Raw genomic sequence first — 25,034 nt, forward strand, 5'->3', positions numbered from 1 at the left:
GTATTTTGTCGTGTAATTTCTGTAGTTTTTAATATAACCTCCTAACAGGTGAGTATATCTAATATCAACTTTCAACTTTTCTTTATAGAAACTCGATCAAGATCTAAATGAGGTCAAGACCCGTGTTGAGGAATTGGACAAAAAGTATTATGAAGTAAAGAACAGGAAAGATGAGCTACAGAGCGAAAGAAAGTAAGAAGTTTGTTTTCCCCTCCAGACCTCTCTTTGATCACACATCTTGAACTTAATTTAAAGTTTGGCCTTTTCTTGTGCTCATGCTTTTTTATATTTGTGTGTAGTTTCACAGAGTATAGCATCACTTCATTTAGATAAATCTTTACATGAGTCATGCCTGCATCTTGCATCAAGCTTTTCAGCTTAAATTGTTTACCCTCTTTGAGCCAATTAGGGCTGTCAAATTGTCCAAAAATGAAGTTAGAATTTCCCTTCTAAAAAAAAAACCCCATACTGTAGGTTGATAGGGAATATCTGTTTGTGCGCATTATGTACATAAGAGGGCAAACCAATACAATGGGAGACATAACTACTTGTATAGTTATATTTATTTCAACATAAACATGTATTTTAAAATATCTACATACCTACACGTTACAAAATAAACAAATAAAATAATAGACCTCTCTCTGGAGCATGCAGGAGGCAGGACAGTATACAGATTACACCGCAATAATGTATCCGGTTTGTAATTTGGTAATTAACCAACAAGTCTCTTGCCGAATTTGTCTCAAGATTTTGACGTCTGCCCTTACCGACAGAAGTTCCTGAATCTAGTCGCCTCTCCAGTTAGACATTTTTGTTGGCGTCGTCTTCCTCCTTGTTGTTTGTTTATCTCCAGCAGCATGTGAGGCAGACAGCCCCCCCCCCCCCCCCCAAACGAAATTTAAATATACATTTTCATATGTCCTGTTTTTTTTAAAGAATATTTGTTGACAGCCCTAAAGCCAATATGCAGTTTCTGCTTGGCAACCTTTAGTTACATACCAGAGTATTGTCTGCTGTGAATGTCACCGTGCCTTCTCTGTCCTGTTAAACAATGAGGTTTATTTATATAACAGAGAGGATGATGCCTCAGGCCTCTGCTGCCAGACACCTTTTTGAATTGTGTTGTGGGATGTGGAGAAAATGTAGTCTCGACAGCTGCTTCCCTGCTTCTTGAAATGTGACAAACTGAGGATTTCCATTCAAGTCTTCAACTATTAATTAAGATGAGACTCAACGAAGTTTTTTTCATATACATTTAAAAATGTAGTGATGGTACTGAGGGCCTGTTATTTAAATTAAACATTTCATGAATATGTTTGTGTTTGTCTAATGTTGAATCCACCCACCCGTTCACTGTGAGCTATTGTTTATCTGTAGTGGGTGAAAAGGCAGCATAATGACATCTTTGATTGAACACAACATGCAGACCCCATAGCTGCAAGCTATATTGTTTGAATTATTTAAGTTGGATTATTTAACAAGAATTAAGGGACTTTGTGTTTCACTTAAGGATCAAAAAATCTAAATGATTTGGAATTATGAAAAAAGAGGTGAATATTCTTATAATTTACTTAATATTTCGTCCAAGCATATAATAAATTAATTTTTAATAATAATAATGCATTGTATTTATACAACACTTTACAACACACAATACACACACCTTAAGAAGAGAACTCTTCCAATATGAATTAAACCTGAGTTTTTCTTTCTAGTAAGATGTATGAATTATTTACATCTAAAAATGTTTCTACATAAATCTAACCATTTTAGGACAGTGTCCTAGTTTTTGGGTGTTTTGATTACTGACTGGCTTTTTCTTCTGTGTGTATCATGGCTGCCGTTGGGTTTTGATCTTTCTGGTGACATAAGTGTAACAGTGTGTGACTGTCTGTGTCTGTCCAGCTACCTGTGGCGTGAGGAGAACGCAGAGCAGCAGGCCCTGGCTGCCAAACGAGAGGAATTGGAGAAGAAACAGCAGCTCCTTCGAGCGGCCACTGGCAAGGTCCGTGTCACTGTACACAACTGTGTAATTATTGACTTGCATAACTCAGCTACAGGATACAAAATTGATGACAAATTCATGGTACCACACTAATCGTTTTACTTGCGCGCTCACGCACACACTTACCTGCATTTTTCTCTCCGGATGACACTTGTACACCAGAGGTTAGTCTCGCTTTGCCAGACCCTCAAAAGCGCGCTGGAAGAGAGGCTGGCTACTTCACATAGCATTCGGGGATGGGAGGAAAACGTGCTCTTGTTTAATGGCATTTCTTTAAAACCAAATCCCTATCGTCTTGGGCAGTGCTAAGCACCAGAGAAAAGCCTCGGTGCCACTGCAAAATAGGAAGGAACTTTTGGTGCGAACATGTATACGTTTAAAAGTTGTTTTTAGTCATGCAACAGAAAACTCAGATTGGACAGATAGTCTAGCTATCTGTCTGGATTTACCATGCAGAGATCTGAGAAAAGGTTAACCATCCTCATAAATCGACCGGAGTTTAAAATGCCAACACAAAGGAAGCCCAAGGCAACGGATATCTGGCCTAAATGAGCAATCCCTGAAGTGGAACGTCAAGGATATAGACTAACCAGAGGTAGACACGCCACACATATTTTAAACCTTCCCACATGCACTTACTTGCTGGAGTACTGTGAGAGAGGGAATGGGCAAGTGAAGATAAATCAAACCCCAAATGAAAAAGTGCCTTTCTCTATTTGAGCCCAGCTGAAAGCTGCGAAGGACTCACTTTGTGACTCAGCCAGTTGTCAGGATAGGTATATCAAATAGAATCATTCATCTGCCTCGCTACTGGCAACTTATCGTAGCTAGCTAAATTTACATATGACTCACTCTACGCTGCCTCATCCAATAACCACCAGTCGTTTCTTCTGGTATCAATCAAATATCACTCTGAATAATGTCTGCCAAGATGAAAGAAGGCTTTTTGTGTTTTCATGGGCAAATGTCCAGCGTTTATTTTTCTTTCATTGGTCCCTGCTGACTCAACCTGTCTTCAGGACAGGCACCAGTGAATAGGATGGAACCTATCTATTCTGTCACCTTTTATATTCATAGTGTACAGTTCATAGTGCAGCACAGTTTTAACAAAATTAAAAGTTCTCTTCCTGTTTTTGTCTATACCTCACAATTTGAGCTACAATGTATTTGAAACACATTTTTTATTGTTGTTTTTTTGTTTTGTTTTTATTGATTTTCTTCATTTAACAGCACAGTATTTCATCTCTTAAGAAATTCCTCTGTAATAATCTTCTACTTATAGAGAAAAGATCATGGCTGCTTTTTATGATTAAAAAAAAATTAACAATTATTATGAGAACATTATATATTATAATGATTTGGTATGTTTTTATGCTGTGTTAATTGTTACATTAATATTCATCCAGTATTTTTCATACTGTAGTGAATGGTATTTTCCAATCTGAAGTTTTAAACAATTGATTTTAGGATCAAATTCCAGACTCATTATTCCTCTTCTTTCTCTTGTGGTCTTTCAGGCTATTCTCAACGGCATTGACAGCATCAACAAAGTCCTTGAGCATTTTCGTCGGAAGGGCATCAACCAGCATGTCATCAATGGTTACCACGGCATTGTCATGAATAACTTTGAGTGTGAGCCTGCCTTTTACACCTGTGTGGAGGTGACTGCTGGTACCAGGTGGGGGCTGCATTTTAAATTTTCATTGCTAGCTACTTGTTGTTTTCAATGGAAATGTCTCTATCAAATAAGGTCTACTTATTATGGGAGCAGTTGTATATATTTTTTACATTAAATGCCATAGATATACACATATTTGTTGGTTGATTTGTAGTTAAAGTTACAATGTGGCAAACTCATCCACTCATATGTCTCTATTTTTCTTTTTCCTTGTCGTATCTCTGCCTATCTGCTCATGTCATGTTTTTTCCCCCAGACTGTTTTATCACATTGTGGAGACTGACGAGGTCAGCACCAAAATACTAATGGAGTTCAACAAAATGAACCTGCCTGGAGAAGTCACATTCCTGCCCCTGACCAAGCTTGATGTCAGGGACACAGCCTACCCAGAGACCAATGTAAGGAACATGCATACGTTGCACCTGGTACTGTAGGCAGTACATTTAGACCCTGACAGCAAATGTGTAAAACTAACTCTGAAACCATTAACATACAATAAACTGTATTCATGCATGTTAAAAACCTACTTGATTTTGCTACCTTGAGGTATAACTACCATACACCTACTCTAACTTAATCCTAACTTCATCCCCCTTGGGACATGAGGCCACAGTGAGCTCACTCAATTTTCCCAGTTACACCAACCATATATTCCACTGTTACCCATTCAATAGTCTTTCATTGCCAGACCTCGCCACAGCGCTGCAGAGGAAGGTCTGGCTAGTCCACACAACATTCCAGGAATAAACGGGTTGTTTGCATTTATTTAAACCAATCACAATCGTCTTGGGCGGTGCTAAGCTCCGGACACAGCGACGGTGGCTCTGCAAAATATTCTGGGGAAGGAACTTGTTTAGGTGGAACATTTGCACCCCGCAAAAGAAAACGCCCCATACAATATAAAATGAAATGACTTTTTACACAATACATTAACGAGAGCTATATAAATTAGCTGGATACATGAGCCATACCACTGAATTCATACCAACGTGTTTCTGCCCCATAAGGACGCTATTCCCATGATCAGCAAGCTACGCTACAGCACCAACTTTGACAAGGCCTTCAAGCACGTGTTTGGGAAGACCCTGATTTGTCGCAGCATGGAAGTTTCCACCCAGCTGGCCAGAGCTTTCACCATGGACTGTATAACTCTGGAGGGTAAGCTGACCTGTGATACACAGCGTAGCATATACCACTACCACAAGAAGTAGTGCCTTGTGGCTGAGCTTTTTGTGTAGCATACTTTATTTTTTATTTTTAAGGACTATATGTCATTGTAATTCCAGTACTGTAGAAACCTTTTATCTCTTATATTCGGAACATTGTGTTGTGACCTTCTAGGTGACCAGGTGAGCCACCGTGGAGCCCTGACAGGAGGCTACTACGATACCAGAAAGTCTCGCCTGGAGCTGCAGAAAGACATGAGGAAGGCTGAGGAGGAGCTGGGTGAGCTGGAGGCCAAGCTCAATGAGAACCTGCGCAGGAACATTGAACATATCCTTTTAATTATATCTCAAAAATATAATATTACATCATCAATGCCCACAGAAAAACTGTGCACTCTGAAGTCGGACACATTTGAAATTGTTTTCATTGTGAGATTTGTATTAGAGTTTTAAAAAGTCCCTGCATGGCTAGCAGTGCTGCAGACGTTGCGGTATTACTTACAACGGAAATCTGTTGGCGTTTCAATGAAGATTAGAAAGGTCTCTTTCTGTTGGCTGGCATTGAGATGTATTGATTTTAACAAAATGGGTTGGGTCACAAATGAATACCAACAATTATTTTGTCAGTTTTCATCCCATGGGGTAAACAGGAAGTAGTTGAAGGAGTACATGACATTTTTGAAAATGAATTATTTAACGTTATTTAAGACTTCATCCCATTTGAAATATTGTTATATTTATAGAAATTGAATACAGTTAGTCAGAAATCTGTTTCTTATCTTGTAATGAAAGTGTTTCAGTTATCAGGGTAGAATGGCCTATTTTTCCAAAATGTTAAATGATGAGTTTCAGTTGGAAGTAGTTTTTCCAAATTAGATTTACAGTTGACATATTTTTCAGTTTGCATAAAATCATGTATTTAAATATATATATTTTAAGGACAGCAGGCAATGCACGGCTGTTGTCTGGAATACACTGAAAGAAAGCAGTAAGTGTGATAAACTGTAGGCACTTGTGATATTGGCATTCTTCACTCAGCTTTAGAGAACATCGTGCACAGTCAATATTTTGTTAGTGTGTTGGAAACCGAAAATATCTGCCTTTTAAAAAGACCTTTACACAGTCATCCGTCTGTTGATAAAGAATTATTATAATTCATATACCACTGTTCAGTGTATATGAGCCTTTCTCTTGTCTAGGAACTCCATTGAAACATCCTTGAGTGCAGTCTTCACTCAATTACAGTGTGATAATGTCGCATGACTGAACCTGAATTTTAAATGCAGATTAATCATCTGGGTTATGTAGCTACTTCACCCAGTCTTACTCGGGTGCAATAAGACGGTCTAAGCAGGTCAAGAAGGATTAGTGTATGGTTCAATTCTGGACAGCTGATGAAGGCAAAACAGGGGGATCAGAGAGGATTTGGGTTGGCATATACGGTCTTTTTATGGATATGATCACTTCCGCCCAGGTATGATTATATGTGTATTTGCACACCTGTGTGACTGCGTATGCGGTTTAATGTGTGCACCTGGTGATTGTGTATATATGTGTGCGTAGGCAGGGGAGATGGATGACATGGTGCTAGTCCTTAAGTCCTGCAGCGATGAGTCAGAGAACAGATTCATTATTTAAAAGCCTCTTCTTGTTCACTCTCCACCTCTGCCCTGTCGATAAACATGAGATTACACTGATGCACCTCACACATCCCTTCTATTTTAAGTTTTCATTTTGCCACCAGCACCGCATTGCAGTGAAAGTATTGAGGTCACGCAGTAGGGCTCTTGCGTTGTGACTGCTCATAACTGCTACAACTCTTAACAACTTGGTTATGTCAAATACCCCTGATTTGTATTTTATTCATGAGAGATTAAATGGTCATCAAAGAGGTCAATGCAGGTTTCTTTTACTTAGATTTTTTTATTTATTTAATTTAATTCAGGGCAGTTACCTGATGTCAGCTTTGAAAACTCTGATCAGATGGCCTTAAACCAGCTATTTCTTTCCATCTGCTCTGGGCAACAGCAGGGTAGTCGGCCCTCTGACTTTCAGTAGCTCTTTTTAAATCAGCAGATTGATTGGCTTCAGTGTTTATTGAGTCCAGTTGAACCTCAAAGGCCCCTAAGAGTGTTGTAGTCCTGGACGATCAATAAGCTGGTCTGTTAAATTAGATTACTGATGTGACGTGCCGCCCCTCTTAATCCTCTGCCTTGATATCAATGATGCCAGTCTTGCCTTAGAAGGCCAATCACATTATTGAAGCACTCTGTTGCACTAAAAAGCCTACTAGCTGTCCTGTGACATTTTTTATGTTCTGATGCTTCTGTTTTTGGTTAATTTGTGGATAATGCTTTTTTTGTCCTACTCTATACTGAGTGGATGAACAGTATTTAGTGTTTCAGCCTTGTGAGTCTTGCAAAAGGAAAATGCAATGTGCGCCCATTCTTCATATATGTTTACAATCTACAATTTTGTCATCCTGATTGTTAGTTTAGTAATTGTCATTTTATTATGTTGATCTTTTATGTCCATGCAACATCTACTGCTTGTCTGAGTTTTTTTTCTCCTTTTTTCCCCCCCATTAATGTCACTCGCCCTATCAGCTAACTACTCAATAGACCTCTCGTAACAAGGCTGTATAAAAAATATTGACTTGACTCGCAGGCAGTCTAGTCTTGACTAGGCAGTGCAACAGAGGTAATGCAAATGAAAATGCTCGTCCATAATAAACATTGTCTGATACGTCCTTAATCCCTGCCTCCACGCATTAACAATGAGATCGACCAACTGATGAACCAAATGCAGCAGATCGAGACACAGCAGAGGAAGTTTAAGGCATCCAGAGACAGTATTCTGTCAGAGATGAAGATGCTGAAGGAGAAGAGGCAGCAGTCAGAGAAGACATTCATGCCCAAGGTGACTGATGTTGTCACGATATCATCATTTAAGCTTCTATACCAGCCCAGAGTTCAAGGTCACTAAGACCTGAACAAATTGAATATTCTTTGTTGCATGCACTATGACGGGTTCAGCCTGTTCCTAGCTCAGTCTGTATGTGCTATGCACTGATGTCTGACTCTTCCTTCCTCTACAGCAACGCAGTCTCCAGAGTCTGGAGGCCAGCCTCCATGCGATGGAGTCCACCAGGGAGTCACTGAAGGCCGAGCTCGGTACAGATCTGCTCTCTCAGCTCAGCCTGGAGGACCAGAGGCGTGTCGATGACCTCAACGATGAGATCCGTCAACTCCAGCAGGTCAGCAGGAGGATTGGACAGAGACTTATGATCTGTGTCTATTTTTATATGCAGGATCTTTGAAATAACCAACAGTCACAGGGATTTCTGTCCCTGATATAGATTTGTCTTGGATCGGGAAAACAATTAAAAATGGTTTTGTACCGAGGCGGTGAGATATATTAGATTTGATATTCAAATGTATGACGTCTCAATTATGTGGCGCAACAAAAACCTACAATGTTTGATTCAGCCATAATGTGGGACATGGATTTGAAGGATCATTTGGTTCAGAAACCTTTTAGAAAATCACTGTGTAGCTAAACTGGTGGTTTAGCTACTACCCCCCCCCCACACCTGCTTATATGTAGTTCAGAGAATCTGTTTTTTGTTGTTTTCTGTTTCCCCTCCCTCTCCGCCTCCTGTTAGTGTATTCAAATGACCTGACTGAGGTGAGAATAGCAGGCAGCATCTGTGTGTTTGTTCCTGTGATCCAGTGTTAACCCCTCCTTCTCACTTTCACTGCCAGCTGCTCTCAGCTCTTACCTCAATGAACTCTCAGCCATTCTCACTATCGTTGTGCAACATCTCCGCCCCCGCACCATGGATCCTTTCATGTTTGGTTCTGCATTGTTGGCGGTTGTCAAGATATATTGTTTGCGACATAAGACTTTGTTAGGAGTTATTGTTAATATGGCATTTGCCTGGACTTAAGTGAACCCACACACAGAGGGGTTTGTTTACAATTGTGGGGCAAAGACTGCATGTACGAGTGTCCTTGTTCACAAATAACCACAGATGTAGCTGATACTACCCAGAGACTGCTTATATACAATTTTAAGCAACATCTTTATTCAGTGTTGTGTGAGAAGTGGAAGTTGTTGTCACATTATAGCAATCTGTATAAGATGTCAAAGGCAGATATTATTTCACTTAACATTACTCACATTTCTGGCTCTCTTATTGCGCATTCGATGTGGCAGATTTCTTCCATTTAAAACACGGAGCAAGATAAAACCTAGTTAAAAATGTTTACATATGGAGTTACTGAAAATATACCAATGTCTTGTTTTGTCTGCATTTGGCAAAGAGTAACCATTTGTATTTTGTGTGTTGACTCCCTATCTACCCACAGGACAACAGACAGTTGTTGAACGAGAGGATTAAGCTGGAGGGCATAATGACCAGAGTGGAAACGTATCTCAACGAGAACTTACGAAAGCGTCTTGACCAAGTGGAGCAGGTACGCTGTCCCTTTTAAACTCCCTCGAATTATTCATATGTTAGTCATACATCTCATAGTAAGGCTCTGCATACGGAATCATTTTTCTATAGGGTAATGTAAAATTTATGTTAAGTGCTGTTTGGTTCTTTTTTGTTATTCTTAAATCCAATTATACATACTTGTATGCAGAATCAACAAGTTCAAAGGTTTTGTTTGTCAGAGGTGTTTGAATTTGTATGACCCTCTTTTTTTGATGTGACCTAATTTGCATTAACACAGGAGCTAAATGAGCTGCGAGAGACTGAGGGAGGCACAGTGCTCACAGCCACAACATCTGAGCTGGACGGCATCAACAAACGTGTCAAAGAGACTTTGGCACGATCAGAAGGTACGCATTGTACCAAAGACACAACACTGGGGTATTGAGAGTAGCCTAAAGTTTAGATAAGCAGTTAAAAAAAGTGCACACACACTTTTCCCTCAGGACCCTTAAACAAAATATAATTTCTGATAATTCATCCAGATCATCACACACATACACATATACACTGATACTTATAATACATGAAGAAAAGGCCAGAATATAAGTAAAAATGGATATCAAGATGCATTAAGTGACAGATATGATGATTTTTGGATTGTATAATTGATTTAAGCAGCCTTTTTATGCAGTACTGGTCACTCCTTGACAGCCATATATATCGTTAGGTATATTTCCAACAGCTAACAAAGATTTTCGCAACTGTCTGGTATCTTAAGTAATCTTAACTGATTTAATATCTATTGAGCCCAAAAGTTGCTGTCACTGAGGAATCTAAATTCAGAAACTGTCCTCAATGGGTTGCTACCACCAGCAGATGGGGAGAATCGCTGTGATGGGATCAACTCACAATGTGGCTAATGTGTTGTTCCAGAGAGCGCCTGGCTGTTGTATAAATGTTCTCGTGGTGCTATAACACTTGTTGCTGAATATAATTGTTTTTTATGGGTTCATATTTAATCATTGTCACTAACTAAGTAAAGACATATTCACTGCATGACCTTATCTTTGCATGCCAATTTTCCATTTATGATTCATTAAACAATCAGTGTTTTCTTTTGTCTCTCTCTTAACAAGGTGGGAGAAATAGCCTCCATGTTAGCAGGATGTTGATGACTGTTGTAAAGCCAAATGGAGTAGTTGTGGCCACTGAATGAAGATGAAACCCATGTATTTAGTTCATGCAGCAGTCTACTTTTGAAAAGTTAATTTCAGTAACTTTTAGAAGCCTGTGACAGTATTTATAATTTTCTGAGCCATGGGTTAATGTACTCATGTTTTATTTGGAATGAAACTGTCTCTATTACTGCACAACCTCACCGCCTCCTCCAATGTCTTTCCCAGATCTGGATTCTCTGGTTGACAAGACAGAGGGGGAGATCAAGGACCACATAAAGAGCATGGACCGCTGGAAGAACATTGAGAAGGAGCAGAATGATGCCATCAACCACGATACCAAGGAGCTGGAGAAGATGACTAACAGGCAGGGCATGCTGCTCAAGAAGAAGGAGGAGTGCATGAAGAAGATCAGAGAGCTTGGTTCGCTACCTCAGGAGGCCTTTGAGAAGTACCAGACCCTCACACTCAAACAGGTACACACACACACACACACACACACACACACACACACACACACACACACACACACATTTTTCTGTCTTAAAGGTGCAATATGTAATACTGACAGCTAGTGTTTAAAATAGTTGATGGAGAGCGTCGTCGCCCCCTCCTCCCCAGACTCGAAGTTGACGGAGGTTGCCAGGCTGAGACTGCAGCATCCAACAATGTTGCTAGATGCTTGTCTCACATAGCCAGACATTACTTCACAGCACAGTGGAGTCGCTAACGTTAGATGCTGGCTATATTGACAGTCATAAAAGTCCGTGCTCACGGGGAGCTCTGTAGCCAACTGACAGACACACTTTTTCGGGCTTAGAATTACGGTGAGAACCGCTAAAAATACCACTACCTTGCCATCCTCTCCACCCGACTGAACACACTTTATTGGCTTAGAATTAGGGCAGCAATCTCTAAACACACTGCAAACTCACAGTCCTCTCTTCCTGATTTACAGCCCCCCTTTCTTGGCTTAAACTACTTCACCGTTGTCGGCTACGGCCGCTGAACGGGCTTCACGTTGTAAACAGCCGTGGCCCGCTTGCCTGGTTGCATGGCAGGGTTAGCATGGCGGCGTTAGGACCAGTCGGGATCACTTTACTGGCTGTGTCTCAATTGTTTTTGCGAGTAACCAACTTGGGTACTCTAGCTATATAATTCAATATGAGTAACGTTACACAAATGTTGAAATGACATAAAATGCCCGTCCCTTGTAGTCGTGATAAATTAGAATGAAGCTAATGCTCACCTTTAGGAGGAAATTAGTCAACTCGGCGTCCTTTTGGGCTCTAAACTGTCTCCATCTTACAAATACATCTTTAATATTTACCCGGGGTTTGTAATGTCTCTGGTCACGCAACTGCTAGAAAAATGCCTCTTTTTTTTTAAGGTCGGGTAGAATCTGTTTTCGTTGATCCTGTTCGTTTGTTTGCTGTTTTCATGGCTGGACTGACGTTACAGCTGTAGCGCGCTGGGTTTACGTGTTTACAGGTATATCTGGCAACCCGGCCTGGCTGACAAACTGGACAGTTGATATCAACACACAGGCCAAAACACAAACAGAAATTCCGTCACGGAACGGAAATTTCAAAAGGAGAAAATACTGGCGTTAGCATTGTTGTCAGAAAAGATAGTATTTCAACTTAGCATGTTTCCTTAATATCTGATGACACATTGGGGGTCATTTTTGGATTTATTACAGTAAAAATATTACATATTGGATCTTTAAAATAATAGTCAGGTGCCTGTATGCTTTCAATTAAGTAAGCGATGAAATACACAGTCCTTTGCAAAACAACATACGTTCCACAGTTTATCTGAAGTTAAAATGAGGCTTTAGCAATCTAAGACAAATCAAGTGAATATTTTAGGTAACAAAGTGGGAAATTTGTACTCAAGACTGCAAGGAAAGACTGTCTGTCTGATTGTCCCCAGACAGTCTTTCCTTGCTGAGCTATGAGCTTTTTTTATAACACAGTCACTTGAGCAGTTGTTGCTATAAAAAATAGTACTTACATACTGTAGTACAAATACTTCACATCGACACTAAAGATATAACAACACCAGCACTAACAATAACTATGAAGATCTAGTTTTTCTGTGCATCCAATCCTACTCCTGTATCAAGCTTATTAGTGTGCGGACATACACACACGGATAGAGTCAGATCTCCTAAGGAATAAGACCCAACCATCACATCCCACCCACTCACCAGTGACTCAGACACTAGATAGTGCTCGGTCTCTGATTTTCTTTCAGCCAGCTGCTTCTGGGAGCACAGACTCTGAGTTGAGTGAACTTGGCTGCATCTTTAATAAGTGTCTGAGTGTGTGCATTGTGTGTGTCTGTGTATGTATGTGTCATCTTCCCGTCTTGACAGTGCTGAAAATAGCCTCACACTGTCTGATAAACACTCCACATAGTTAATCGCTCTCCACAGGACACGGACTGCTCGGGGGCAAGATGGTGCCATTGATTGCAGAAGTGGATTAGAAGGCCAAGTAATAATGGCGCTTGCTTGTGTTCCCTCGGTCATTAGTGATTCAGATGGATACATTTATAGTTTGAGAGTTTGTAGAGTGCATACCACTTTTGATCCAGGCAAAGCTGCTTCCTAATCAGGTCATACTTGTACTGAAATGAATAATGGATCTGAATTTATGTCCTTGTTTAAAGTCTAAAAGTGGACACTCTTAATACTAGCAGCTCACTGTCTAGCTTTGCAAAATCTATCAAGATGATACACAAGTTTGTTGGCAGAATTCTGCTTGCATATTTCGGTGGGGGGAAAAAATCCCTAAACAAATAATAAAATCATTTCTGCAAAATTAGCTGGCACTGTAGGTGTAATAACAGCAAAAATGCTAAATTAAGTTTTCAAAACATTAGATAAGAATATTTTAATTCAAGCAGGCATGCATTTTTCCTCCACTGCCTCTCAATGTATATATCTTAAAACATTAAATCGTTAACTTAAGAATCTTAATCTTAGGGTTTTATAGTGTATTTAAAACTTATTTACCAGGAATAATAAAAAGGGACAAATGATGTATAGCAACCAAAAAAACAGTCTGACTAATATGGAGAAGAATGGAATAAATAAAAAGGCTATTATTATTATAATACTTCAAAGCCACATTACAGACAAGACTCTGAAAACAAGCACGTTTTGAGAGGTATTTTAAACATACCAGCTTGATTTACCTTAAAATTATAACAATTCAATCTTTCCTATTTTCCTCTCCAACAGTTGTTCCGAAAACTGGAGCAGTGCAACACAGAGCTGAAGAAGTACAGTCATGTCAACAAGAAAGCTCTGGATCAGTTTGTCAACTTCTCTGAGCAAAAGGAAAAGCTAATCAAGCGTCAGGATGAGTTGGATCGTGGCTACAAATCTATCATGGAGCTCATGAACGTTCTGGAGCTGCGCAAGTATGAGGCCATCCAGCTCACCTTCAAACAGGTACGTGGCACGTCAGACCCTGTTCAAAGTGTCCAGATGGGTGCATACATTCATTGACATCACTTAGCTCGTGCAAAAGTCTGTCATATATCAGTCAGCTAATGGGTTAACATGACAAGACAACACAGATGTAGCCTGTAGGTGGCTTATTGAATATTTCTCAGACATGCATGTTTTTAATCCCCTTGGCTATGGCCTACAGTGGAGCTCTGGCATAAGATATAAGAGTCAATGCAATCCTGTATATTTATAGAATATGGCACCTACAGTTAAATTGGGCAATATTATACCAGTGTAGAGAATTAGTGGCAGTTTTGCCAGTCAGCATCTTCAAGTGATCCAAGTGTTGCAGAAAATATGAATGAACAAATCATTACTAAACACACACACACACACACACACACACACACACACACACACACACACACACACACACACACACACACTCACACTCTACTACTAAAACAGTGATTTTTAGACATCTGCATTTGCACGTAGCCTCACAGTTAATAGTATAACAGGTTAACTCTATTTGTGGAAACTACTACTTTGTGTTACACAATCAGCTTTTCTTTAGATCAATTAAATATGTAAAAACAATATATGTAATGACAATTTCAGCTGTTGAAACACTGCCACCACGGAAATAGAAGAGTATTGCAGTTTTAATGTTTGAACATTTTATTTGTGTTAAAAATATATATTTTTTTTTAATTCTCTTTTTTAACAATCTGATAAATTATTCCACTTAATATTTATTCTCATAGTTGTACTTTTAGAAAAGAATAATATTTTGCTTAAACCTCACATTAGATGCACATTTTCTAATCTGACAAATATGACTAATATTCACTTTGGTCCTCTTCTTGTCATGTTTTCTCTCCCTCAGGTGTCAAAGAACTTCAGTGAGGTTTTCCAGAAGCTGGTTCCAGGTGGCAAAGCTACGTTGGTGATGAAGAAGGGTGATGCTGAAGGCAGCCAGTCTCAAGATGAAGGAGAGGGTGGTGCAGATAGTGAGAGGGGCTCCGGTTCACAGAGCAGCGTTCCTTCAGTGGACCAGTTCACTGGAGTCGGCATCAGGGTAAGAGTCTTTTTATTCATTTCATCCCTTTTGACTGAGAGTGCTTTTCCTTTTATAACAGTAATTCAACATGTACAGCAATTTCTTACACAAAGTATTATTTATGTTTTTAAATCCGAGTCAAAGGTGTTGAAATGACAATATCTCTTTGATTTAGTTTTTAAACTATATTTAAAGTTGTATTTTCTATTACTGTAAGGCAGTTGTAATGTAAAATGGTAAGAAAATGTAGAACGGTGAGGTCTCTGGTGCATTTCTTGTAGTATTCACATTATATACTGTAATTCACACATTCAGACTGAACTACGGTAAGCATTGCAAGGGTATAACATTGTCCTAGTGTATGAGAGTTTCCTGGAGTTTTTGTCTGGAAACATGTGAATGTGTATTTCTGGACTATCATCAACAAGCCTGATCTATCGCTACAAAGCAGGACCAATGCCGCGTTCTATTTACCTTGGAACTCGGAAGCCGGAGCTGGGAATGACGTCATACCCGAGTTGAATGCGTTGTATTCAAAAGTCGGATTTTCATTGTTTTCATTAGCTCTAGCCCGGTTAGCTATTGTTAGCAATACCAGTTGATAACAACGCATTACGCCGTTTTTTGTGCATGCAAACAGCGTCACAACATGTCCACAGATAGAAGTTGAACATGCCTGTGTGAACGACTGATTTAGTGACACAAATAAGACAGAAGTGCTTATAACTTTATGTTACTGCAGCTTTTCACAACTGTTGATACAGGGGGCAGCCATGTTGGATTTTGAACTCGGGCTACTGCGAGGTTGTCCGAGCTCGTAAATCCGAGGTCAGGGGGCGTGTTTACGACTTTGACCTTGTTAAAACCGAGTTGCGAGGTAAATGGAATGCGGCATAAGGTGGTTAGTCATGCGATGAGTAATACCCGATTCTCTTCACTCTAAATGTATCTGTTAGTAGATCTGCCATAACAGCACAGAAGCATTCTGTTCATCGGTTTGATCATCCGAACCAGAATCTAATAATAATAATAATAATAATTATTATTATTATTATTATTATTATTATTATTATTATTATTAAAACCAATAAGTAAAATTAACAAATCTCTCTGCGTGTTTCTGCCTCGTGTCTAACAACCAACCTCCCCTGTCCCGTGTAGGTGTCGTTCACAGGGAAGCAGGGTGAGATGAGAGAGATGCAGCAGCTGTCTGGAGGTCAGAAGTCTCTGGTGGCTCTGGCACTGATATTTGCCATCCAAAAGTGTGACCCCGCTCCTTTCTACCTGTTTGATGAGATTGACCAAGCCCTCGACGCCCAGCACAGGAAGGCTGTCTCAGGTAAAGTGCTAGTTTAAATATATGTAGAGAGGGAATTAAGTGAATGTCTTACATATGATGGATAAACATCCAACATGCTAACGCACATTCGTGTTCACATTTCACAACGCACTAATTAAACACACCTCCTAATGCACAAGTTTTATTTTTATTATTCTCTGTATTGTGGTATTTCTAATTGCGTAGCATAACAAAGGGTTTTTAGTTTTATAGCCTGTTGTCTTTTGGGAAAGGGGTTAGTTTAGTATAAGTACAGCAGACCTGCCAACCTGTAGACATTTTGCTTAGTAGATAGGCATTTTGACATCGAAATACGGTGATACGATTTGTCACTTTAAACTACGCAAAAATCAGGTGACTGCTTTGAGTTCACTCGTTGACGCGTCTCAGTCTAACACTTGATGGTAGTAAGCTAAAACAGCGTAGCAGCCATAAGCATGCTGGAAAAAAAAACAACTAAAGAGTACGACCAAGCACGGCGTTGGGTTCCTTCCTCTTAAATGTCAAGCGGGGATATCTGCTACTGATAGCAAAACGAAAGCATCAAATGCAAGTGTTATTCCTCTCTCATTCCCATTTGTTTGGTTTCCCAAAGGAAGGACCGTGCTTGCAAAGGTAAATGGGTTTGATGTAGAAAGGTGAAATGAATTAATTTACATAGCCTACCTGTCAACTTTTGGAGAAATATTATTTATATTATTAATAAAGCCTTGAATTTGGTATACAAAGTCTTGGATTTCGTTACAAAAGCCTTTCCTAGGATTAAGTTCATACTTAACAAAATTAACTGTTACTAATGTAGGCTAATTAAAAACCGGAGCCCGTCGCTGGACGCACCGGAGGACCGAGACACAAAGTAAACACGCCTCTCTGACTGGTACCAGTTCGTTAGCGGTTAAACGGAGCGGAGGATGTGCAGAATGTGTCGGAGCCTGGCTGGCCGCTCAGCGCCTTCAGACAAAGCTCAAGCTAACAGGCTAACGGCTTATTAACTAGCCAAACACCGAGTGGTAACATCTGCAAAGATTGGATCTGTGAGCGCATTAATCTGCTCGGTGTGCGTCTTATAACAAACGGAGCGAGCAGCCGCCGGACTCTTAACATCTGTTGATCCGTGCAGGACTTCACTGTGAGTGGACTGTTTAGATGACGAAGTGACCGGCTGGGAACGTTAAAGACCGGCAGGGAACTGAGCTGTGTGTTTTCAGTGTTAAACACTGCTGCAGGTATTCATGCACGACTGTTGTTGGTGATTTACAGAGGTGGAAGACTTACTCAGATCATGTATTGCAGTAAAAGTAGAAAACTGTTGTAGAGTTACAAATTAATTGTCAGTTACAAGTCCTGCATTCAACATCTTCCTTAAGTAATAGTACAAAAGTATTATCAAAATATACTTTACCAAAAGTAAAAGTGCTCATTATGCAGTGTAATATATCTTATTTTATTGGATTATATTATGATCCCATAAATTGTATTAAATATGACTGATAATTTAAATAAAATGTTTTATTTAATTCAAGTAGCATACTTGTACATAATTATTTTCTAGGGTTTAAAATGTATACAGATTTGACATTTTCCACTCATACTTCGGAATGGGTACGAAGTTGGTATTGAATTTCATTTTAATGGTATTAAAAAGGTCTTAAAAAGCCTTGAATTTAAGTTGGAGGATCCTGGGGGTATCCTGTAATATTGTTCGTGTTTGTTTGCCTAGGCTGTACAAACCATCACGAAAAAGAATTATAGGAATCGTATAGTAGGCCAATTTTGGAACAATATTATAGTAATCTTATAGAAATAGGCTACTATAGGCCTAGTATTTTGGGACATACTATAAAAGTATTACAGTATTTTGGAGACTATTATAAGACTTTAGGCTACTGTAGGAACATTATGGAGGGTAAGGTTATTATAGAGATCATAAGTAACCTGGGCTATGACTATGTCCTAGGACCAGGTGAAGTGATTGGTAAGCATGTGAACTAAACGATACAAAGATGATCAAAGACAGCGGTAATGGCACATTTTTTGCGCGTGCGTGCCGCCGTGTTCATCAACCAGAACTTCGATAATAAATCAATAAGTTCCTACTCAAAAAATAAATAAATAAATATTTTCAAGGTTGGCAGGTCTGGTACAGTGTAATACAGAGGTTTTTGAAATTTTCCTTTATTTTAATAATGAAAATAGTTTATTTACCTCAGATCATCAGTCCTAAGATATTTTGTCTGTCTTTGACACAAAATATAAGAAAGTCGAAATCACTTTTCTCTTTGTATTACACGTCAATATCAGACATGATCGTTGAGCTGGCAGGCCACGCCCAGTTCATCACCACGACCTTCAGGCCTGAGCTGCTCGAGTCGGCGGACAAGTTCTACGGTGTCAAATTCAGAAACAAGGTGAGTCTTCTGCTAAAGGGCAGGATTTGCCCAGTTGTCAAGGATCATTCAAGTTTCAATTTTATCTGAAGAGGTTTTCTCACAGACGTGTAGGATCTTAAAGCTTTAGTGCGTAACTTTTTGATATTAATGAACGTCTGTTACATTCAAGCCATTGGCAAATGAGTTGATACAAATCGAATTAAGACTATCAGCTCCACTCAACTCTCTCTGTATTTCTCAGTATAGCTACAGTGGGGCAAAAAAGTATTTAGTCAGCCACCAATTGTGCAAGTCTTCCCACTTAAAAAGATGAGACGCCTGTAATTTTCATCATAGGTACACTAGACAAAATGAGAAAAAAAAATCCAGAAAATCACATTGTAGGATTTTTAATAAATTTATTTGCAAATTCCTCGGGAAAATAAGTATTTGGTCACCTACAAACAAGCAAGATTTCTGGCTCTCACAGACCTGTAACTTCTTCTTTAAGAGGCTCCTCTGTCCTCCACTCGTTACCTGTATTAATGGCATCTTTTTGAACTTGTTATCAGTATAAAAGACACCTGTCCACAACCTCAAACAGTCACACTCCAAACTCCACTATGGCCAAGACCAAAGAGCTGTCAAAGGACACCAGAAACAAAATTGTAGACCTGCACCAGGCTGGGAAGACTGAATCCATAATTTGCAAATAAATTCTACAATGTGATTTTCTGAATTGTTTTTTTTTTTTTTCTCATTTTGTCTCTCATAGTTGAAGTGTACCTATGATGAAAATTACAGGCCTCTCTCATCTTTTTAAGTGGGAGAACTTGCACAATTGGTGGCTGACTAAATACTTTTTTGCCCCACTGTATGTTCAGAAGATTCCATCATGTTTTTTTGTTTTTTTTTTATCCTCTGTGTGCTCCTTCACTACTAGCAACTGCGTGGGGGAGGGGTGGGGGCGTGTGCAATCACAGAAGGCTTCTATCATGGGGGCGACAGAAACTACGCATTATAGCTTTAACAGTGTTAAAACATTTCTAAAATAATACAAATTCAAATTCACTTTCATTTAGCAGATTTTGCTGTTTTTAAGATTTAACAAACAATACAACTTTAGGAGAACCTGCTCAACAGTGCATCTGCAGCAAAAAATATCTAGCTGAAAACTCTTCAGGATATAAAAGTGCAAAATGTAATGGTAGTGAAGAATATGTTGTAAATATCCCATTTATCCTGTACAAAACTATTAACCTTTTGGGCCAGCAGGGTGTCATGGTTACAGTTAAGAACCTAGTTTCAAAGTTGACGAATCCTGGCTAATTGACGGCTAATTTCAAGACATTGAATTATTCTCCATTAGTGCTTCTGTGAATTGGGGCATGCAAAGAGCGAAAGAGAACTTTATTATTAGGGAGGAGAATTCATGGGGGCTTCGTGATGCCATGCTGTATGTTTGTTTTATCTTTAAGGTGAGGGTTTAGGGTTTGTCATGACTGTAACCACAGCCTGCTACAGCTTATGCTTTTATGCCATTGTAAAACCTCCAGTTTTGTTCAAAAACCATATTGTTCCATTAGCTGTCTGTCGCTGACATAATCCGTGCCATGTTCCTAAAGATACGATTGAACATGCAGTTGTAGAGTTGTTTGAGATTAAACTTTAAAGCACGATTCAGCATAAAGGCACAACACACAAACTCAACCCAAAATCAGTAGTGTCTGTGATGGGTGAGTCAAGTGTGCAGTGAGAGTTTTGTAGTGTTGCAAACAAATAGAGTTTACTATCAGCTTAGTCATAGTAAGGTTTGCTTGGCATGACTGTAACATACAAATTGGTACAAGCTTTTGGATTAAAAAAGAGCAAGTTCTACTCCAATATCTGCCAGTGTATCATCATGTTTACTGTTAATTCACAATTTTCCCTGCAAGCTAGGTTGATTTCTGCTGAGCCTCCTGTGGCTTAACATAAATGATCACTGCTTCGTCAGAGTGGCTATAATGGAGGCATTGATTGGTGTGTGTGTGTGTGTGTGTAGGTGAGTCACATCGATGTGATCACAGCGGAGCAGGCCAAAGACTTTGTGGAGGATGACACCACCCATGGTTAATAGTTCTCAGCTCTTCATCATCCTTCCCGCCGCCTCTTCCTCCTCTACAGTGCACTGCGTAGCTTGAAGACTTCCACAACAGGGCCCAAAGACATCAATTTCTCACTCAGTCCACTAACCTATTTTAGTCTTTGTTAAAGATAAACAATGCAGCAAGTCTTATGCTTCTCAGACCATCTCCAAAGAGTGGATTAAATTGGATATGCTCAGAAAATCCCAGCTCGAAATAACTGATATTTACTGTTTACCTTTGACATCATTCCAGGCTGAAACTACAAATTTGAGGAAAAGGTTTTGCTAAAAAATCTGCGTGCAGGGGACATTTGTTTTGTCACATTTACTTGCATTGCTGTGCCTCTGTTTATCAACAACACTGGATCACACTGACAACTTACAAGTGTAGTTGTTTTACACTGAAATGAATTAAGTCTAAAGAGGTCCTCCAGAGCACAACCTTTTGTGTTACTGCGTTACATTTTTCTGTCTAACAATAGTTTTAAGCTGAATTTTGGTAATCTGTTATTTGAAATGCAAAGTACCACCGATGCTCTGAAAGGTAACAAACCTTCAGGACCTTTTCAGAAAGCAAATCATCTTGTGTACAGTTGAGACAGTTGAATTTTGATATTGATACTTGGATAAAGATTGTTAAAGCTCAGTGGAGATGGGAGGGTCTCGCGCTGATCTGGATTTTTGTTTTTGCTGCCACCCTCGGAAAAAGTTTTTGTTCACTCTGAGGTTTCTGTAATGTATACTCTTTATACCCGTGAAACAATTCTAACTTGTATATGTCATAACCAGCCACATGACTTAAAATGTTTAAAGGTTGTGGTTCTTTTTTTTTGTTACTGTATTGTGTAATTTCCTGTTTTTAGGTCACTTAAATATATGAAAGGTTTAAATCCTAACACCAGATATCCGTTGTGGAAATGAACACAGCTCCCTGATTTCATCAGTCAATATTTCAAAAAGCAGAAGGGATTCAGTGATGGATAACCATATCTTATTGGGTCCTGAAATGCTTTTCTGGAATGCCAAGTTGTAATTTATCATTTCTTTATTTCCTAACTGGATATATTGTTTGGCATTAAACTCCTCATATGTTGCACCTAGTTTTCAAATCTGCTTTTTAAATGTTTTGGTTAATTTTATGTAATTAGAAAACATAAAAAAAAATAAAAGATTTAAAAAATAAACTGTATGACACTGTCATAGTTGCATCCTACTTAATGAGACCACTAGGTGGTGCTGTGCCATTGGTACCTGACATCCTCACATGGTCAAAGCAGTATTTATTCAGAGGAAAGGTCTGAACTTTTGAGGAAAAATATGCATTTTTCAAGAGGGCTTTACATCATTATTTGAAAATCTAAAATTGTGTTGCTGGAACCTTTTTTTATTTTTTTTATTCGTGCTTGGCAAATCTGTTCCGAATTGATCCTATTTTTTACTTGTATTTACAAATATATTCTTAAAAAGTGAATCCACAAACAAGGAATTCACATACTTACCAAAAATGATGAATTTCAACATGTGTTCTCATATTCCATGATTGTATTCGATAATATTGGTATTTATAATTTCTGTATTATTTTGGTACCTGTGTCTTTATATTATGTGTACAGTAAGCGTGTATTTAATCTTAAAATATCTAGGTAAGGAAACTCCATCCCGCTTCAGATTGAGCATCGAGGCACAGTGGACACATGGTCAGAATCTGGCACTCCTTACGCAGCCCTTACACCTCTGTTATATTTCTGTTTTTGATATCAATGATAATGTTGCATCCCAGTGTGTCAGGGGAGATCCCACATGTCGCACATACGCGGCTGTCATTCTAGTGTAACATCACCTTGCACTGACGGCGTATCTGACAGGTCAAGACCTCCTGAGATGGATTGGTGGACCTGTGTTGTAATACCGTGGACATCCAAAGCATCTCCCCGCGGTGTGTTCGCCAGGACTCACATGGTACGTGACGTCAGAGGGTGTTTTTCATATTTGGACTCCACTTTATTACATCAGTTATATTGTTAGACATCACCTAAAGCAGAAATACATTTCTGATCTGCTTTTGGAGTGAGATAATGGGTATATTTTGGTTAACACTCCCTAGACCTTTTGTACCTTGGTAACCACTGCTTTACATCACACGCTCTGCTGTACTGCACTCCTACAGCTTTCTCAACTAATTCACACTTATGAAGTGAGGCAATAACAACCCCCCCCCCCATCTCACTCCTTAGCTGTTATTCCTCTGCCATTTTCTAAAGGAACATCTATTTACATTTCTACACTCCATTCCTGTTTGTCAGAAGTTTAGTACACAATGGCAATGATCGAAGATGACGTTCTGAATAAGTGCTCCAATTGCCTGAGATGCAATAATGCACACAGTTTATAACTATTTACAAACAAAACACACCAGTATATCATTGTTATCATGGTGTGCACCAGGATGCCCACATTTTGTCTTAGTACAATGCAACACTCTTTCCAACTACAAGAGAGATTTCAGGTATAAAAGTTACGTATTGATGTTATTTATTGTTCTTATATATACTCACAGGTATATACAACAAAAGATAATTTTACACAGTAGAGTGATGCGTATACCAGACGTGTGTTAAAAATACGCAACGTTAATGTAAAGCAGATGTAGTCGTTTCAATTCATGACAGTGAATGTTAGTACATATAAACAAGAATGTAGTATGTATAATATGCAGCTATATATTTATTGTATGACTTCAGTTGTCCTTTTACACAGGTGTGTTATTTCGCCCTGCATATAAAGTTATCACCCATATTATCTGCACTTGATGTTTTTCTGATTCCAATAAATGTGAACCACACTGACCTCAAAACAAAAAAAAGAAACGACTGGTGCCAACACGTCAGTGAGCCTGCTGTGGTACTGACAGAACACCTCATCCCTCTGTGCCTGGGCCTGCCAGCAGAGAGCAGATCTGTTGCTCTGCTTGCCAGATATTATCAACCCTGCAAGGTATCTGTCGGAGAGTCAGTTGTCAGATGATGAGGATCAGGAAGACCTGTGCTTCATATCTGTTCTGCCATATTCTCAAAACTCCTCTTCATTTTCTTTCCATCTCCCTGTGTTCTCTCAAATGTGTGAACTGTGTTCACAAAAATAAAAGCTCATATTTTTTCTTCTGTCGGTTTTGTTATCTTAATAGACAGGAAAGCCATTTTCTGCACCAATTGTAGTGGACAATTCATCCCAAAAAAAAACAAGTGCAGCTCAGCCATGCACAATTTTAGGACCCTGAAACTGAAGCAGCTAAATGGAATTCAGCCATCATTAATGTTAGTATTTACACCTGTGCTTTTCCTACTGTGGCATGTCAAAATATATTGGTGAAGCTTATTTTGAGACAAATGCGTCTTGTTACATTTTAGCTAATAGACTTTATTAGCTTTGGCTAGTAAGATAGCTAGTTAGCCAAACTAGCTATAACCGTCTTGGTAAACTACTTGATTAGCCTTACAACCTTCCAAAATAATGCTGTAGATGTTCTAGTTAGAGGTCACATTAAGAGGAAATTAAAGTGCCACTCTTGTAACTTTAAATGGTTACAGCTACTATATAGGCTGGAAGCTAAGTTGATAACTATTTAGTTCTTTTACCAGTTTATCAGATGGCCAGTTAAGTTAGTGTAATACGGCACCAGTTAGCCAAGAACTGCCACAAATCTAGTTGAAAGTTGTATTTTGTTAGGCATAAAGGCATATATTAGGGAAGGCATTATTAGGGAAGCATTCAGGACTACACTTCCTCTAGACCTGTAGTTTGATTATTAAATATAAGTTGATTATATATTATCAAATTGCTCAGTCTGTGGGGACTTGGCTTGGGAACCGGAGGCTTGCTGGTTCAAGTCCTTGTATGGACCACATACGGAGTGTGGACTGGTAGCTGGAGAGATGCCAACCGCCATGGGCATAGGCAGCCCATTTAATGTATTTCAAGCCTGTGTGTAACGTATATACTAATAACAGTGTGAAAATTTTTTATTTAGCTTCAGGGATTAATAAAGTATGTCTTTTGCATTTTCTCCCACTCCCTAATCCTCCCTTCTTTGCATCTCCTCTTCCCTCCATTCTCAGACAATAAACACCATATCTTTTCAACCATCCACTTGCCACGCTGCCGTCTGGTATCCGAATGTGGAGTACAGTAATGAACAGATAATACT

The 25,034-nt window shown here is 39.1% G+C and overlaps 1 protein-coding gene across 1 annotated transcript in view; it reads left to right on the forward strand.

Annotated features, from left to right (window-relative positions):
* smc3 (structural maintenance of chromosomes 3) overlaps window positions 1-21,926 on the forward strand; it is a 33,486-nt gene extending 11,560 nt beyond the window's left edge. The window contains exons 14-29 of the mRNA XM_078278733.1: window positions 89-192; window positions 1,909-2,008; window positions 3,526-3,686; window positions 3,943-4,084; window positions 4,694-4,844; window positions 5,028-5,178; window positions 7,618-7,771; window positions 7,950-8,108; window positions 9,223-9,330; window positions 9,592-9,700; window positions 10,697-10,944; window positions 13,719-13,931; window positions 14,821-15,012; window positions 16,156-16,333; window positions 18,635-18,741; window positions 20,747-21,926. Coding sequence (XP_078134859.1) covers window positions 89-192; window positions 1,909-2,008; window positions 3,526-3,686; window positions 3,943-4,084; window positions 4,694-4,844; window positions 5,028-5,178; window positions 7,618-7,771; window positions 7,950-8,108; window positions 9,223-9,330; window positions 9,592-9,700; window positions 10,697-10,944; window positions 13,719-13,931; window positions 14,821-15,012; window positions 16,156-16,333; window positions 18,635-18,741; window positions 20,747-20,818 — 2,349 coding nt within the window. The 3' untranslated portion in view covers window positions 20,819-21,926. The remainder of the gene's footprint in view (window positions 1-88; window positions 193-1,908; window positions 2,009-3,525; window positions 3,687-3,942; window positions 4,085-4,693; window positions 4,845-5,027; window positions 5,179-7,617; window positions 7,772-7,949; window positions 8,109-9,222; window positions 9,331-9,591; window positions 9,701-10,696; window positions 10,945-13,718; window positions 13,932-14,820; window positions 15,013-16,155; window positions 16,334-18,634; window positions 18,742-20,746) is intronic.
* The last annotated feature ends 3,108 nt before the right edge of the window (window positions 21,927-25,034 follow it).

This window comes from Sander vitreus, chromosome 2 (assembly GCF_031162955.1).
Source record: "Sander vitreus isolate 19-12246 chromosome 2, sanVit1, whole genome shotgun sequence".
Classification (NCBI taxonomy): domain Eukaryota; kingdom Metazoa; phylum Chordata; class Actinopteri; order Perciformes; family Percidae; genus Sander; species Sander vitreus.